The sequence below is a fragment of the Lycorma delicatula genome, chromosome 3, assembly GCF_047948215.1.
Source record: "Lycorma delicatula isolate Av1 chromosome 3, ASM4794821v1, whole genome shotgun sequence".
In the NCBI taxonomy this organism is placed as follows: domain Eukaryota; kingdom Metazoa; phylum Arthropoda; class Insecta; order Hemiptera; family Fulgoridae; genus Lycorma; species Lycorma delicatula.
Window position 1 is genome coordinate 153,881,289 of NC_134457.1, and position 14,473 is coordinate 153,895,761.

At 28.5% G+C, this 14,473-nt stretch overlaps 1 protein-coding gene across 1 annotated transcript in view; it reads right to left on the minus strand.

The window, feature by feature from the left end:
- Positions 1-4,344: 4,344 nt before the first annotated feature.
- retn (retained) overlaps positions 4,345-14,473 on the minus strand; it is a 233,669-nt gene continuing 223,540 nt past the window's right edge. Inside the window, exons 6-7 of the mRNA XM_075359226.1 lie at positions 12,686-12,937; positions 4,345-4,497 (exon numbers count right to left, since the gene is read on the minus strand). Of these exons, the coding sequence (XP_075215341.1) occupies positions 4,352-4,497; positions 12,686-12,937 (398 nt within the window). The 3' untranslated portion in view covers positions 4,345-4,351. The remainder of the gene's footprint in view (positions 4,498-12,685; positions 12,938-14,473) is intronic.

A 14,473-nucleotide genomic window follows, 5' to 3' on the forward strand; every position in this document is an offset into this window, starting at 1 on the left:
AATTTGACATAATATTCTTATTTCAAAAAATGATTGACATTACTGAAAATGTGATTCCCAAGAGTAATTAGTGCCCTGTTTTGTCATTGCTAAGGTAAGAAGCACCCAGAGGCCATCAATTCTAAAAATTCTAGTTATACCCAAGAGTAACAAGCATCTTCTGTTTGGCTTATTAATGAAATTAATTCTTGTTGACTTTTACTTAACTAAATATACTATAGTTTATCAGCATGCCAAGCTCACCAAAATGTGGGAGACATCCCGCTCTACAAGTGACATCTACTCTCTAGAAAAGGCAAATTTAGCTGGTGTCACTAGTTCCTCAGATGGTTTATGTGCCTCTTTAAATAGATGTAACTCCCATAAGAAAGAATGGACAGCCATCCATTAAAAACAACTTTTAATTAATGTAGGCAATTAATTGTTTATTTAATGTATATAAACCTTCTTTTTTAAAATAAATACAAGCAAGAGTTTAAATATTGAAATTAAGAATTGTTTTTAAAAATATTTTAAAAGAAATATAATTTATTCTAAAAATATATTTACTTTTAATATAAAATCCCAATAATATATCCTGACTTGTTATTAATGACAATATTTGTCCTGGATGTTTTTAATTTTTATTATTCATTTTCTGTCATTTTATCACCAGTAACATCTGTTACATGAACATCATGCCACTAGACTACTTTGAATACACAAAATTAGAAATAGAAAATTTACCTAGAAAATTAATTCAGACCTACATAATTCAGTAACAAAAGTTACTTAACAAAAAATTTTCATCAGTTTGACAAATTAAAAATATGAATATTCTTTGCGAATTATTAAATAATAATCAAACTAATTTGGTTTCTTTTAATATGCAAAAATTAATTTAACAGAACAATTACCTGAACATTCTAGTTATAAATTAAATAATTAGGTAAGTATTGTTATGAAATACATTAAATGAATCTTATGATAAAATGTTATGGGAAATTAGGAATAATTATTTATTTATAATTAAGGTATTACATTTATCTAACAAAATAATTTTCTTTTTATAAAAAAAATGCTATCACAAAAAATTAATATAAATATGCAGTTTGATATATGATTTGAAAACAAGCATTTAAAATAGAACTTTTATTAAAATTTGTATGACAAATATGCAGATGTAATGTTTTTGAAACAAATTTTATTCAAAATTGCCCAAAAAAGTTATTATTAATAAATGTATTTTTTAATAGTTAATTTAAAATATTCTACATTAAAAATAATGTACAAAAGAAAATACAGTCTGTGTTACATGTACAAGTGTAAGATAGATTGAAAATTACCACATCTAAATGTGACAAGTACAGTATTAAAATCCTAAATTAAAAAATATTATTTACATAAAATGTTTCCTTTCAATCCTAAATTAACTATGCTCTTAATTTATTACAAGTCTGAGCTAAAATTACATTTTGACATAATTGAATTAAATAAAGTAATTTAAAAAAGGTTGTTAATGGCCACTCACTCACCTCACTAAACATTAAAGCTTACTAAACAGTAGAAAATCACTTGTTCATGGAAAGTTCTACAGAGGTACAAGTGAGATCAAGAAATAATGTCTTATTAATTGATAAACAGAAACATATATTATACCATGCCAAGGATCTACTTAGGAGGATGATATAAAAAAGAATCCATAAGTGATGCAAATGGTTCCCTTAAAAAAGGAGAAAGTTAAGAAAATCAAGTAAAAAGCTGTAACAATCATAATATGAACATAAAAGAAAAGTGTTAATTTTTTTATGATTTTTTAAAAAATATTAAAAGATAATATTTCTTTTTTAAATACATTAAATTAATTTTTAAAAATGAGAAACATTTTTTATACAATTTTCCATCTATCTTAAAATTTTGATAAAACTCATGTTACAATATTTTGGAATATATGTTCCATATCAGACATGTAAGTATTATTGCCAGCCTTCATGACATGAGTGGTAGCGTCTTGGCCTTTCACCCGGAGGTCCTGGGTTAGAATCCCGATCAGGCATGGCATTTTTCACACACGCTACAAAACACTCATCTCATACTCTGCAGAAAGAATTGATTGACTGCGGACCCGGAGGTTAAACAAAAAAATAAAAATAAAAAAGTAAGATTATTGCTATAAATGGGGTTTTGTAATTTTTAATCCTAACATAACTTATTTCCTAACAACATAAAGAGCATAAAACAAAACTTTTAATACATTTTGAAAGTGAGTCATTAATAATTTTTAATATTATTAAATTGTATTTAATACTTTTAGTGATACAAAGTCTGTAAATAAAGTATTGAGACTGGTTCAGAAAAACTTTTTATTTACTATTCAATTATATATTGACTCACATTCTAAACAGTTCCCTTGGAAGCCATGCAATGCTTCAAACGGTTTTCCCACTCTTCATCTGGAACTCAGAAACCAGAATACCCTTCAGATGGTCGGTTACATTTTTTTAATGTTTTCTACTGTTCAAAAATTGTGTCCTTTGAAGTGTTTTTTTTAAGTTGGGAACAGGAAAAAGTTGCAGGGACTCAAGTCATGTGAATAAGGAGGTTGAGGAATTACAGGAATGTTATTCTTTGTCAAAAATTCATTAATTGAGAATGCAGTGTGACAAGGTGCGTTATCATGATTCTGCATCCACTAGTCTTTGATGGCTGGTCTCACGCGGGCAACTCTTTTCTGCAGTCTTTAAAGAATTTCTTGTTAAACATATTGATTTACAGTCTGTCCTGTAGACAAAAATTACAAAAGTCTCTGATTCGCTCAAAATTGTCATCACTTTTTGATGTTAACGGTCTTCCAGAGCGTGGATCATCCGCAACTGATTCCTGGCCATCTGAAAATGCTTTAAACCACCTAAAAACTTGGACTCATGACAGAGTGTCATCTCCATATGCACTTTTCAATTTTTAAAAAGTTTGTGATTGCACAACGTTGCTCATAATTAATATCACTCATTTTTTAACAGAACAAAAACTTGTTTCACAAAAAGTTTGTTTACGTCTCATCTGGCAACAATAAACTAAAAATATTAATACCTAATATAAGTCAGCTGTTCATATATGTTTACTAGTAACTTTACAGTGTTGCCACTTTGGCTGCAAAAAACAAACTAGTCTCATTACTTTATTTACAGACTTCGTATATTTTGTCATGCTGATCAATTAATTAGGAATTTTAACAAAGATTTTTAAAGTTTGAAATTTAAGAGTTGCACATTAAATTATCATTGATTGACATATTTATTTTTATTTAAATTAAAAAAAAAAAATTGTAAATAACAGCTAAAGCAGTTCATTATGACCTTTATCACAAATAAAAATATTATAACATGTCCCTAGATACTATATTAGAATTTATTAATGAAAATCAATAACTCAGTATTAAAGGCAGTGATTTTCATTCTCAGCTTGTTATTCCAAACTTATAACTCCTTTAAAAAATTAAAATCAAATAACCTGAATACTGTTTTCTGAAATGGTCCCATAAAATAATCATATATTTTGCTGGACAGAAAAGCATCAGGAAGCTTGTGAAGATGAGATAATATGATAAAAGACTAGTGCTGAAACTTCACTTAATTCCAAAAATTGTTCTTTTATTGGAAAAGGTTTCCCACTGCTTTTGTAGTGTGATTCTTAAAAGGCATGTAGTTAAAATAACTTCTGACACCTTCATGGGAGACTGAATCGAAAATTACAAGAAAAAGAAATATATTAACATGAAATTGTGATTATAATTTAAGTGCATAATAAAAACTTTAAATAAAAACTAACTATATTAATTTTATAACATAAAAATTAACCTAAATTTGTAGAATTAAGTCAATTAATTAATAAATAGGTCTAACTCTTAATTATTTACAAAAATATGCAATACGTAAAAAATGAAAATATGACATTAAAATAAATTTGTAAATCAACCATTTCTGAATAAAATAGAAATTAAGATTAAATATAGCTGTAATCAATTTTTTCTGTACTCTGATGTTAATGTATAAATATTAAAATATACTTTTTATATTAGCAGTACATCAGCCTAAAAAATATAAATTATGAGTATAGAATGCAGTTTATTAAAAATCTGACTACAGTTTGATAAAAGAGATTGAGCAACACAATAATTTTTTTGTCACATAAAACACCAAATACAATACATATTAATGATGGCAATGAATTCATTTATTATAATTATATTATGTTTTGTGTAACTATACTTTTGATTATATTAAAATTCCTTTTTGTTTTATCTTTAGTAGTTTATTGAACAGCACTTAATTAATATAAGTAGTCATTATGCACAAAACAAAAAAAAAACAGTTCACGATTGGTGATGTCTTGTACTATTATTATTATTATTATTATTATTATTATGCGTTGACTGCGCAAACAATACACCTTGGTACATTGTTCCATTTATGTCCATGCTAACAACCAGGGAACTATCCATACCTGCTCTTCCTTCCCCTGAAAAATAAAATAAATTTTTATTTTTGAAATATTATATAATACTGCACATGTTAAATAAATATATATACATGTTATTTAAATACACTTGGATAATTTTATTAAGCATTTTCTTAGCGTTTTATTTGTATGATTTCAATTAACTCGCCATAAGATTTTATACCTTGCCTAATTCTAAGATACTAAAGAGTGACCACAAAGTTCCTTTCCTTATGAAGAAGTGGATGTGAATTGTTAGTCATTAGTATATGAGGGTCATTCAAATATAAACCAGAATTTGTTTATGTAGATTAATTGATATTAGATAAAATTACAAATAAATTGCTTTATTTTTCTGCGTAGATTCCTTCAACAGAAATACATTTCCTTCGCCGAACAGGTAGTTTCTTGATCCCATCATCAAAAAAACAAAATGGTTGCCTCAACAACCAACTGCGCACATAATGCTCGACTGTGGTATCGTCTTCAAATATTTCCTCTCTTAAAGCTTCTTTCACCAAATCAAACATGTGGAAATCACACGGTGACAAGTCTGGACTGTTTATATGGTGGCTGCTCAAGACGTGTCCAATGAATTTTAATGAGTTTATCATGAGTCTGAGCGGCTATATTCAGCTGTACATTGTTATGGAGAAGGAGACGTTGCGAATCAGTTGTCAGCGTCATTTGTTGTGATAAATAGCCCTGATGTGATCCATCAGCTGACAACAGTATCCAGCATTTACTGTTCTTCATTCATCCAGGAAATAAATCAGTAGTACATCTTTTGAGTCCCAAAACACAGTTGCCAGAACTTTTCCAGATAACAAGGATTTCTTGATGTCGATCGATCCCCCTCCCCCACTTCTTCACCTATCTATGCTTGTTTTCTTGCTTTCTGGGGTGCAGTGATGGACTCATATTTCATTGCAAGTCACAATGACTCAAAAATGCCACGGTCAAAAATACCTCTCCTTCTTCACGAAAGCAATTCAGAAGCTGGTAACAAATTCTCTCCAGACATTTCTCAGTGGCTCAGTAAGAAGACATGGAACCCATCTGGTCAACACTTTGCTGCATCCAAAAATGTTTGACAACATTGAATGTACACTTCCAACACTTATGCCCATCTCTGATGAAATTTCAGTAACGGTTATGTGGCAGTCACCTTGCCTTCGGTTATGTGTCACAAGGTCACAAACGGCCTGAATGTTGTCATCATTGATGCTAGTCTGCGGACAACATTTATGACTTTCGTTCTCCACTGCATCACAACCACTTCTTACACCAAAATTTTTGGGCCCAATCAAATACTTGAGTTTTTGACAGGGTATCACCTCAAAACTGTGCCTGGAGTCGAGTCAAAATTTCAGAGAATTTGACACACACCTTCGTTGGAGATCAGATTATAATTTGTTCCACAACAAACAATGGTACCTCCTGCTCAGACGTACTACTGATTGTTCCATTCCTGGGTTTCCAAACCAGAATGTTTTCTTAATTAAGATTCAAAAACAGAATAGTAGACAGGAAACAGTATCAAGTGATAGTGGTATTACACAAACAAAAATATAAATCTGACTTAAAAGCATACAGTATGAAGTAGATATATTATATAAAAACAATAAATCTTATTAAAAAAAGAATAATTCTTTAAATTTCAGTGTAATGATGTTAGGACCAAATTAAAAACCAATTACTAACAACTTACTAAACTTGAATTGGTATAGAATCAAAATTTAAAGAAAAATTGTTAACCCTCCAGGACTGGCGCTATGAGATTTTCTCTCATACATCAAATACATAAGCAACTTTAACACTTTGTAGAAATGAATGACGACTGAAGCATTCTCTAGCTGAGTTTTATGACCTTGACTAATGGTTAAAAATAGTAGCATTTGCATCAGTCTCCTCTGGGCTTCTGCAATCCGTATTTGTTATGTTTCGTCGTCTAATGTGAAAGATATTCTCATTGCGCGAGTTCTCTAGCTTCAATTTTATTTTGTGCATGAAAGTTTTTCTCATCATCTGAGCTCTCACGCTCTGGTTTCTTTTTCACATTTCTAGTAGTTCTTATCTTCAATATTTAACAGGTATGTTCAGACAATGCAGTGATTATGTCTAATAGTTATAAATGATAATAAATTATTTTTTAATGTGAATCTTGTAGTTTAGAAAGAATTATTTTATTTTAGGGTGATGTCTAGATGTAAAAGTTTGCTGAACTGGGTCAGTAGAGATATTTGGAACAAGGCAAAATACCATCTTGTGCAACAGCAACATCGTTTGAAGATTTAGCAATGATAGATTGGATGATTCTGAAAGTGACAGTGAGTCAGAACACAGTGATCATCCAACAGATTCTGAGCAATCTGAGGATCAACGTGATGGTTTCTCACCTTCAGATTTCACTCTTGGAAAAGAAAAGACGCATTGGAATCTTTATCCTTCATGTACAAATGTTCGAGTTGGAATGGAAAATATCATAACTTACTTGCCAAGAATGAAAACAATGGCAAAACTCAAATAGATTGTTTGAAACATTTTTCCCAGACTTGCTTATAGAACACATAGTGAAGTACACGGATAAATATTTAGATAAATTGCGACCTAATTATAGCTGGACTCTCGTGACTGCCGAGAAACGAATGCAGCAGACATTTTAGCACTAATTGGACTAATGTATATGTCAGGCATGAAGAAAGCACAGCATCTCAATGTGAAAGAGGTATGGGCAAACAATAGCACTGCTGCTGAATGTTTTAGAGCTACAATGTCTAAAGAGAGATTTTCTTCTATTGCGAGCATTACATTTCACTGTTGATGTGATATTTTGATATTGAAGATCGTGATGAGAGAAAGAAAAATGACAACTTGGCCCTTATTTGTCAGGTTTTTGAAGAATTGACGTGCTGGTGTAATAATTGTTACCAAGTAGAAGAATACGCAATGATCGATGAAATGTTAGAAGCTAACAGAAGCAGGTGTAAGTTCTGACAGTACACTACAAACAAACCTGCAAAGTATTGAATAAAAATCTATGCTTTGACTGATGCAAGAATGTTTTACACTAAAAATCTTGAAATTTATTGCAGAAAACAGTGTGAGGAGGAATATAAAGTGGAGAATAGTGTGCATGCTGTTGTGAAGCGTTTAATCAAACCTATTCTAAATTCTGGTAGAAATATAATGATGGACAACTACTTTACATCCATTCCATTAGCTCTGTAGTTTTGGAGGAGAAAAAAACCATTGTAGGAACTATCTGTAAAAATAAGAAAGAACTGCCTCCAAGTTTTTTAATTGTTAAAAACCATGAGCCTTGGTGCAGTTTATTTGTTTTTTTAAAAAAGGTGCTTTAGTTTTACATAAATCAACAAAAAATAATAAAGTTGTTTTAGTTTTTCAACTGTCAACAAGGACAATAAAATTTATGAAACCACCAGAAATGCTGCCAAACCGGATATAATAATTTTTTACAATCTTACTAAGGGTGAGGGGGTACTGTAGATGAAATGAAAGCCGCCTACTCTGGTTTCTCGAATATGCTGTAAATGGCCATTGACTGTATTCTTTTCTCTTTTAAATATTGGTAGAATAAATTGTCAAATTATATTTAAACTGAATACAGGAACTGTAGAACAACTAAGATAATTCATAAAGTAACTGGCTTTGGATCTAATGAAAGCTCATTTATTCACCAGATCTCAGATCAAAACACTGCCAATAGATGAGACAAAAAGAATGAAAAGAATCCCTGGGTACACGAAGATGAAGCATCTAGCTCGGGTAAAATCAATCCAGGGTTTCTGTTGCTGTCCACGAAGAAAAAACAAGAAGACTAAAAAAATTGTGGAAAATGTAACAAGTCTATTTGTCCTGATCATATCATGTGTACTTGTAATTTCTGCACCAATCAATTGGGCAATTTATGATCAATATGACATTTCTTGAACTATAATTTCAATTTATTTTTAAGCTATTGTAATTTAATTTTCTTTCTTATTTTTAAAATAATATTTATTTTGTATAATTCTTTTAGCTAAATGTACAGCATTATATTGTTTTTAGTTATAAAATTTGTCTTCAACGTTAATAAATATATGTTCTTGTTCATTCATTTGGAGATTAAACTTTTATTTTTATAATAAACGTTCATTCTTTATAATAAAACAATTAAAAATACAAATATAAACAAAACAAATATTTAGTAGCAAAATGAAATAGTCATGAGAGAAAGACTCACACATGAGTTCTTGCATTACGGAAGTAGGCGCGAGTTCTCCAGGGTTAATTTTTAGAAAACCTTTGTTTTAAGTTTCTTGACTATTATTTTTTATAAGTTTACCAGTTTTAAACTGCATATTTTCATTAAAAACATAGGAACACCAACATAAAACAACATCCATCCAAAAAAAAACTGATCACAAAAAACAAAAAAAACTGATCACAAAAAACAAAAAAAAACTGATCACAAAAAATACAAAGGACAAGAAATTATTATCTTGGTAAAATGAGTAGTAGCACTAGATAGGGAATCTTGGAGAGCTGCATCAAACCAGTCAAATGACTGAAGACAAAAAAAAAAAATGAGTAAAGGAATGAATGGAAACAAATTGTGTTATAACAATTTTGGAAACCAGAAATGTAAATTTCTCTACTTTACTAGTATTTTATTAAAACAGTTTAAAGTTGACAAAATTAATGATGACAAAAAACATTTTAAAAAGATTTTTAAATAATCTGTGTGGCCTTGAAATTTTTGGTTTAAAAAAATCTCTTCCACTGATGTTTTTTGGAAGAACTTACCACAGAACTAACAGGGAATATCCTTTATAGAATAAAAGGAGAACTATCAGAATTAGTTGTTACTGGATGTAAGGCTGGAACATATATTAAGAAGAAAAAGACATACCATGTTGAATTGAGAATCTCCAGTTTTTTAAGTTGGTTAAAAAAATAGCTTTGATTTGTCAATCATCCACATGAGTACGCAGAAACTAATCCTCTGCGCTACCCAAACACACATGATTGAATGGAGTCTGTAATGGAGTATATATGCAGCATCCTGATTGTACGTATAGAACACATTTTATTTACCAAAATTATTATATTTTATAAAATAAAAAAAAATTGTTTTAATACAGTTATAAAGTAGTTTTCAGGGTGGTAAGTTCATAGTAAATGTATTTGTTGTTACATTTGTAAGTGTATTTGTTTTCGCTATTATTTAATCGAATCAGTTATCTGGATGTATAGATTTGGTTGCTCTATTTATTTGGATTTTATCATTAAGTTTTCAAAGTATTATTCAAAAAAGTCAAATAAAAATCCAAATAAATTACATATTCAAATCTTTATCATACTCTTGTTTTTATATAATTACAACATACAGGTAGATAGGTGTGTTTCTTATGAAGGAGGCCATAAATAATTTGACAAAAGAAACATGGTAGTTTTAAAATTATGTGGGTAATTATTTTAATTGTTTTCTCCAACACAGTTTTCATTGTCCTCTAACAGTCTTGTATGAGTAGATCTCTCAAACTATTACTTGTAATTCATTACACTGCATTTGTGGCAACCTTTTCCAAGTCTTTACAATAGGATGGAATTTAAAACTTTTTTTATCGAATGTCTTTTTGCCATCTTATTGACAAGTGAAAATAAAACTAATTTTTTTTTCTCTGTAATGAGTCTTATCTCTTTGACATTTAACATGATTAATATGCAATTATACATATTATATATGTAATTAAACATTAACATAAATAATCTGTCTCATCAACCATAAAAATTGCTTCTTTCAGTGATAAGGATACTGTAATCTACAGCATTATAGAAAAAATTATTTCTAAACTTGACTATCATAAAACCATAATTTAGGAAATTCTGAAAATTTCTTATTCAATAAACTTTAGCTTAAGTACAAAACAACTGGTCACAATCCTAACTTTGTTGGTAGGGGTGGGAATTCCATCTCTGTTGTCTAAATAAAACTATAAAAATTTACTTCTTTGAAATTTTATTTGTTTACTCATAGTTGTTAATAGAAACATATGTAAAATTGATAAGAAAATAAAATGTGAGGAAGTATTTATGTAAATAATATTAGAAAAATCAGATTTAATACAACTTACTTTCCTGGATTAGTACTCAGAAAAAAATGATAGTAATTATTTATTTAATAAAATTTCAATTTTTTCTAAAAGGAAAAAAATTGTAAACAAAATAAAATTTAATAGCTACCTTTGTAATTTAATGAAATTTTTTTATCTTTGTTCATAGTTTATTCTTATATAATATGAAAAGAATATTATGTCAACAGAGATAATATTCTACATTGTATCAATTTTTTGATTACTATAAAATAGTCTTGTAGTAATAGATAGATGTGAATTGAATCTACAATTAATTTAACAAATATTTATTTTTTGTTACGAGGAAAGTGATAATTCATAAAAAAATCTAAACATTGTGAAATTATCTGAGATCTGTTTAAAAAGTATCCAGACATGTTTATTTCTCTTGAAAGAAATTAAATACAAGAGATAAACCTGGTAGAGCTTAACATTACCAAACATATAACATTGTATCTTCACAGAGCTTGTCAGTTGTTCAACAACCATTTTGTGTGTTAATATAACAAGTGCTAGGTGGAATTTTTTTCTGCATAATGACAGAATATGTTGAACAACATCACTGCATTGCTTCTGGCAAAATGAATTTGTTTTTCTGCCAAAGAAAGTATGATAAATGTTATCCTGGATCACATCTAATCCAGGATTTCTTGGTCAAGCAAGGAATTACTCAATTTTGGCTGAGCTCATTACTCATTTGATAAAGTTCCTAGTGGTTTCTGGTTATTCCCCTAAGTTGGAAATGCTGCTGAAAGAGTTCAGGATTGACAGCTGCAAGGACATAATGAACAAATGGAACAGTACACTTCATAGCCATTCCAAATGAGAGCTACAGATAATTATTAATCCAGTGGTCTTCCTAGCGATGGAAAGACAGCGCTGGATTAAATGTATAGATTTCAAAGGGGGACTACTTTAAAAGAGGCTAAGATTGTAAGCCCATAGGTAAGGAATTTTTTCCTAAAAAGGTGTCGGCCTATGTTCGGATACTTTTTGAACAGACCTCTTATTTCGATATATGAAAAAAGGTAATATCTACTGATACAATGGACAGCTTCTACATTTAAGTGACTTTTTAATCGATTGCAAATGAAAGAAAAGAATGTTGGCACTGTTTACATATATTATTGATATTATTGATAAAAATACAATCAGTATAAATATTTGCCATTGTTACACATTTGGTGTAAAAAAATTTATAATTAAATAGTTACAGTTTCAATTGTGTCAAACAGTTTAACACTCTGTAGAATTACACAACAGTAAATTAATATTAAAGAAGGAACAGTCAAATGAATGCATTATTTAAAAGAATGTTGTTTTAGTACAGAAATTTTCTTGAATCAAACAAAAATACCATACATATGATTGAAGAATAAAAAGATTTTTTTTAGATGTAAAATTGAAATTGTTCAATCTTATTGTGTGAAAATTACACATATGATCAAATAAACTTAAAAAAAATTGAGGAAAGATTCTTAGAAAGATATTCTGGGGAAAAAGAAATTCCTAATCTTATATTAAAAACATTTATCCAAATTTTTAAAATATATATATCCTACTTCTAAAAATAAAAATGGAAAGAAATCTAAATTAATAAAATTAATGGTTTTGTTTATTATGATAGTTGATGGTGAAAATTATGTAAAAATTATTAACATTTTTAATGACAAATTTAACCAAATTTATTTAATATAACATTTTTAGAACTCACCTGCAATATCTAACTTACCTTTGTGCTATAAATCACTTATGCCTCTGTAAATATAGATTTATTCCAATTTTTAGTAACTCCAAGCAACATTCACTAACAGACAACTGAAAGTGTTATGAGAGCTTTGAAAATGTTATATTAAATAAAATGTTTTATTAAAATCCACTGATTATCATAAAAAATAGTTTAATAAAATAAAATTAATAATTTTTGGTAAATCTTTTGAAAAAAATAAAAAATAAAATTTTTAAATATTATAGTTTACCTGTTGTTACAAGTTTTCAATACTCAAAATTTTTAACAAAGAGTAAAGTAAAATATACTGTTAAAATTTATGATATCAATGAGAATTTACCTCTGCTAGAGATCTTTATGTGTGTTCCTGTAACTTTTGGTTCATCAGGATCTGCAACCAGTCTTTTAGCTGGTGGTGGTCCAGGTGTTCCTGAAGGAGTTTCTCTTTTTTCTAGATTGATTGGTTCCTTCTGAGGTTCTGGTGTAGGAGTTGTTGCAGGTTGAGGTGGAGATCCTTGTCCATGATAGATGTTCCATAGTGAAAGACGAGACATTTCTACACCTGGTTCATGTGGTGATCCTGGTGGTGAATCTTTATTGAAATGAAAAAAAGAAGAAAATTAGACATAAAATAAATGTGAAGTATAATTCAGGTATACCATTACTATTTCCCAAAATACAAAGCACTTTATTTTTAGCTATTCTGACAAACATCAGCTGTTTTAAAACACAGTATGCATTTCATAGAAAGTGGGAAGTTAAAAAAGTAAACAAAAACCAGTGACTATCGGCATTCACAAGATTAGACAATGATTATATTAAGTAATAAATAGAATACAATCTCAGAAGTGGAAGTATATATCTCACTACTGCTCAGTAAATGTGGAAGGCTAGATAGAGACTGTTCCCCTCCATTTTATCATAGGTGTTTAAGAGAAGTTGTGTATGTTTTTTTTAAGCAAAATAAATAAACATCATATATTAACTTACTGGTCAAGGATTATTTTTGTAATCTTACTGTTTTCACAATATTGTTATTTTAACATAAAGAATACGTTTTTGTTAATTATATCTAGAGTAAGTAAAAAAAAAAAAAACGTAAAAAATTCTACAAGTTATTTTCTTTTTCTTACCTAGATAAATAAGACACTTAATGTATATAAAATTGCAGGTTGCTATCACTAATGAATAACCTTGCAATTAATTTTTTTTTTTTTATTTGTATTGAATCTTTATTTGTAGGCTTTCAACTAAGCTTAAAAAAAGCTTTGTTACATAAAACAAACATTGATAGTGTTAAGGCTCATCTATGATACTATTGTTTTAATTTTCTATTTCTATCCTAAAATAAACACTACCACATCATTATAAGATAATTGTATTAATTCTAATATTAATTTTACCAAAAGTATGAAACAGTTCATAAATTCTAAAATTAATTAATATTATTTTAATGAAAAGTGAGAAATTGTAAATCCAATTATATATTGTAAATCCAATCCTATTATACAGTTCACTATATATATTTAAAGTAAACTTAATTTATTCACATTTTCAAACTGAAAAAATTTAGATTTTTCATATTCTTTCATTAGTCAAGTAAGTATTATAAACTATAGATCCATCAGTTAGATGTGCGACTTAAAATTCAAATGTTAGTTGTAGCACAGTAGCACACTGAATCATCTACTCAATTTAAGAAATGTAAGCAACTTAGTGACTATATCAAGTAGGCCTTTTCTAAGATTTTGGAAATGAACTGTTAGATTTTAGAAATATTTCATAGGTTTATTTTCTTCAAAATGGATCTTTAAAGATTTGGTTTTATATTAATACATCCGTTAAAAACATTTTCAAATAAGTATCTGTATTTTCCTACTTCATGCTTATTGTAATCATAATAAACTATTATGATTAATAGTTATGATTAAACTATTATGATTAATAGGCTTCTATTTATCTGGACTACATCCATCTCCATCTAGTCCAGATGAATGAGATTACACTGTAATAATGATAATAATTCTTAATACACTCATTAACAATAACAATGTCTTTATTTTATAATTTTAATTTTTTTAAATTTTCTTACGCTTAAGTATTTTAAATTAGAAACTAACATTATTGG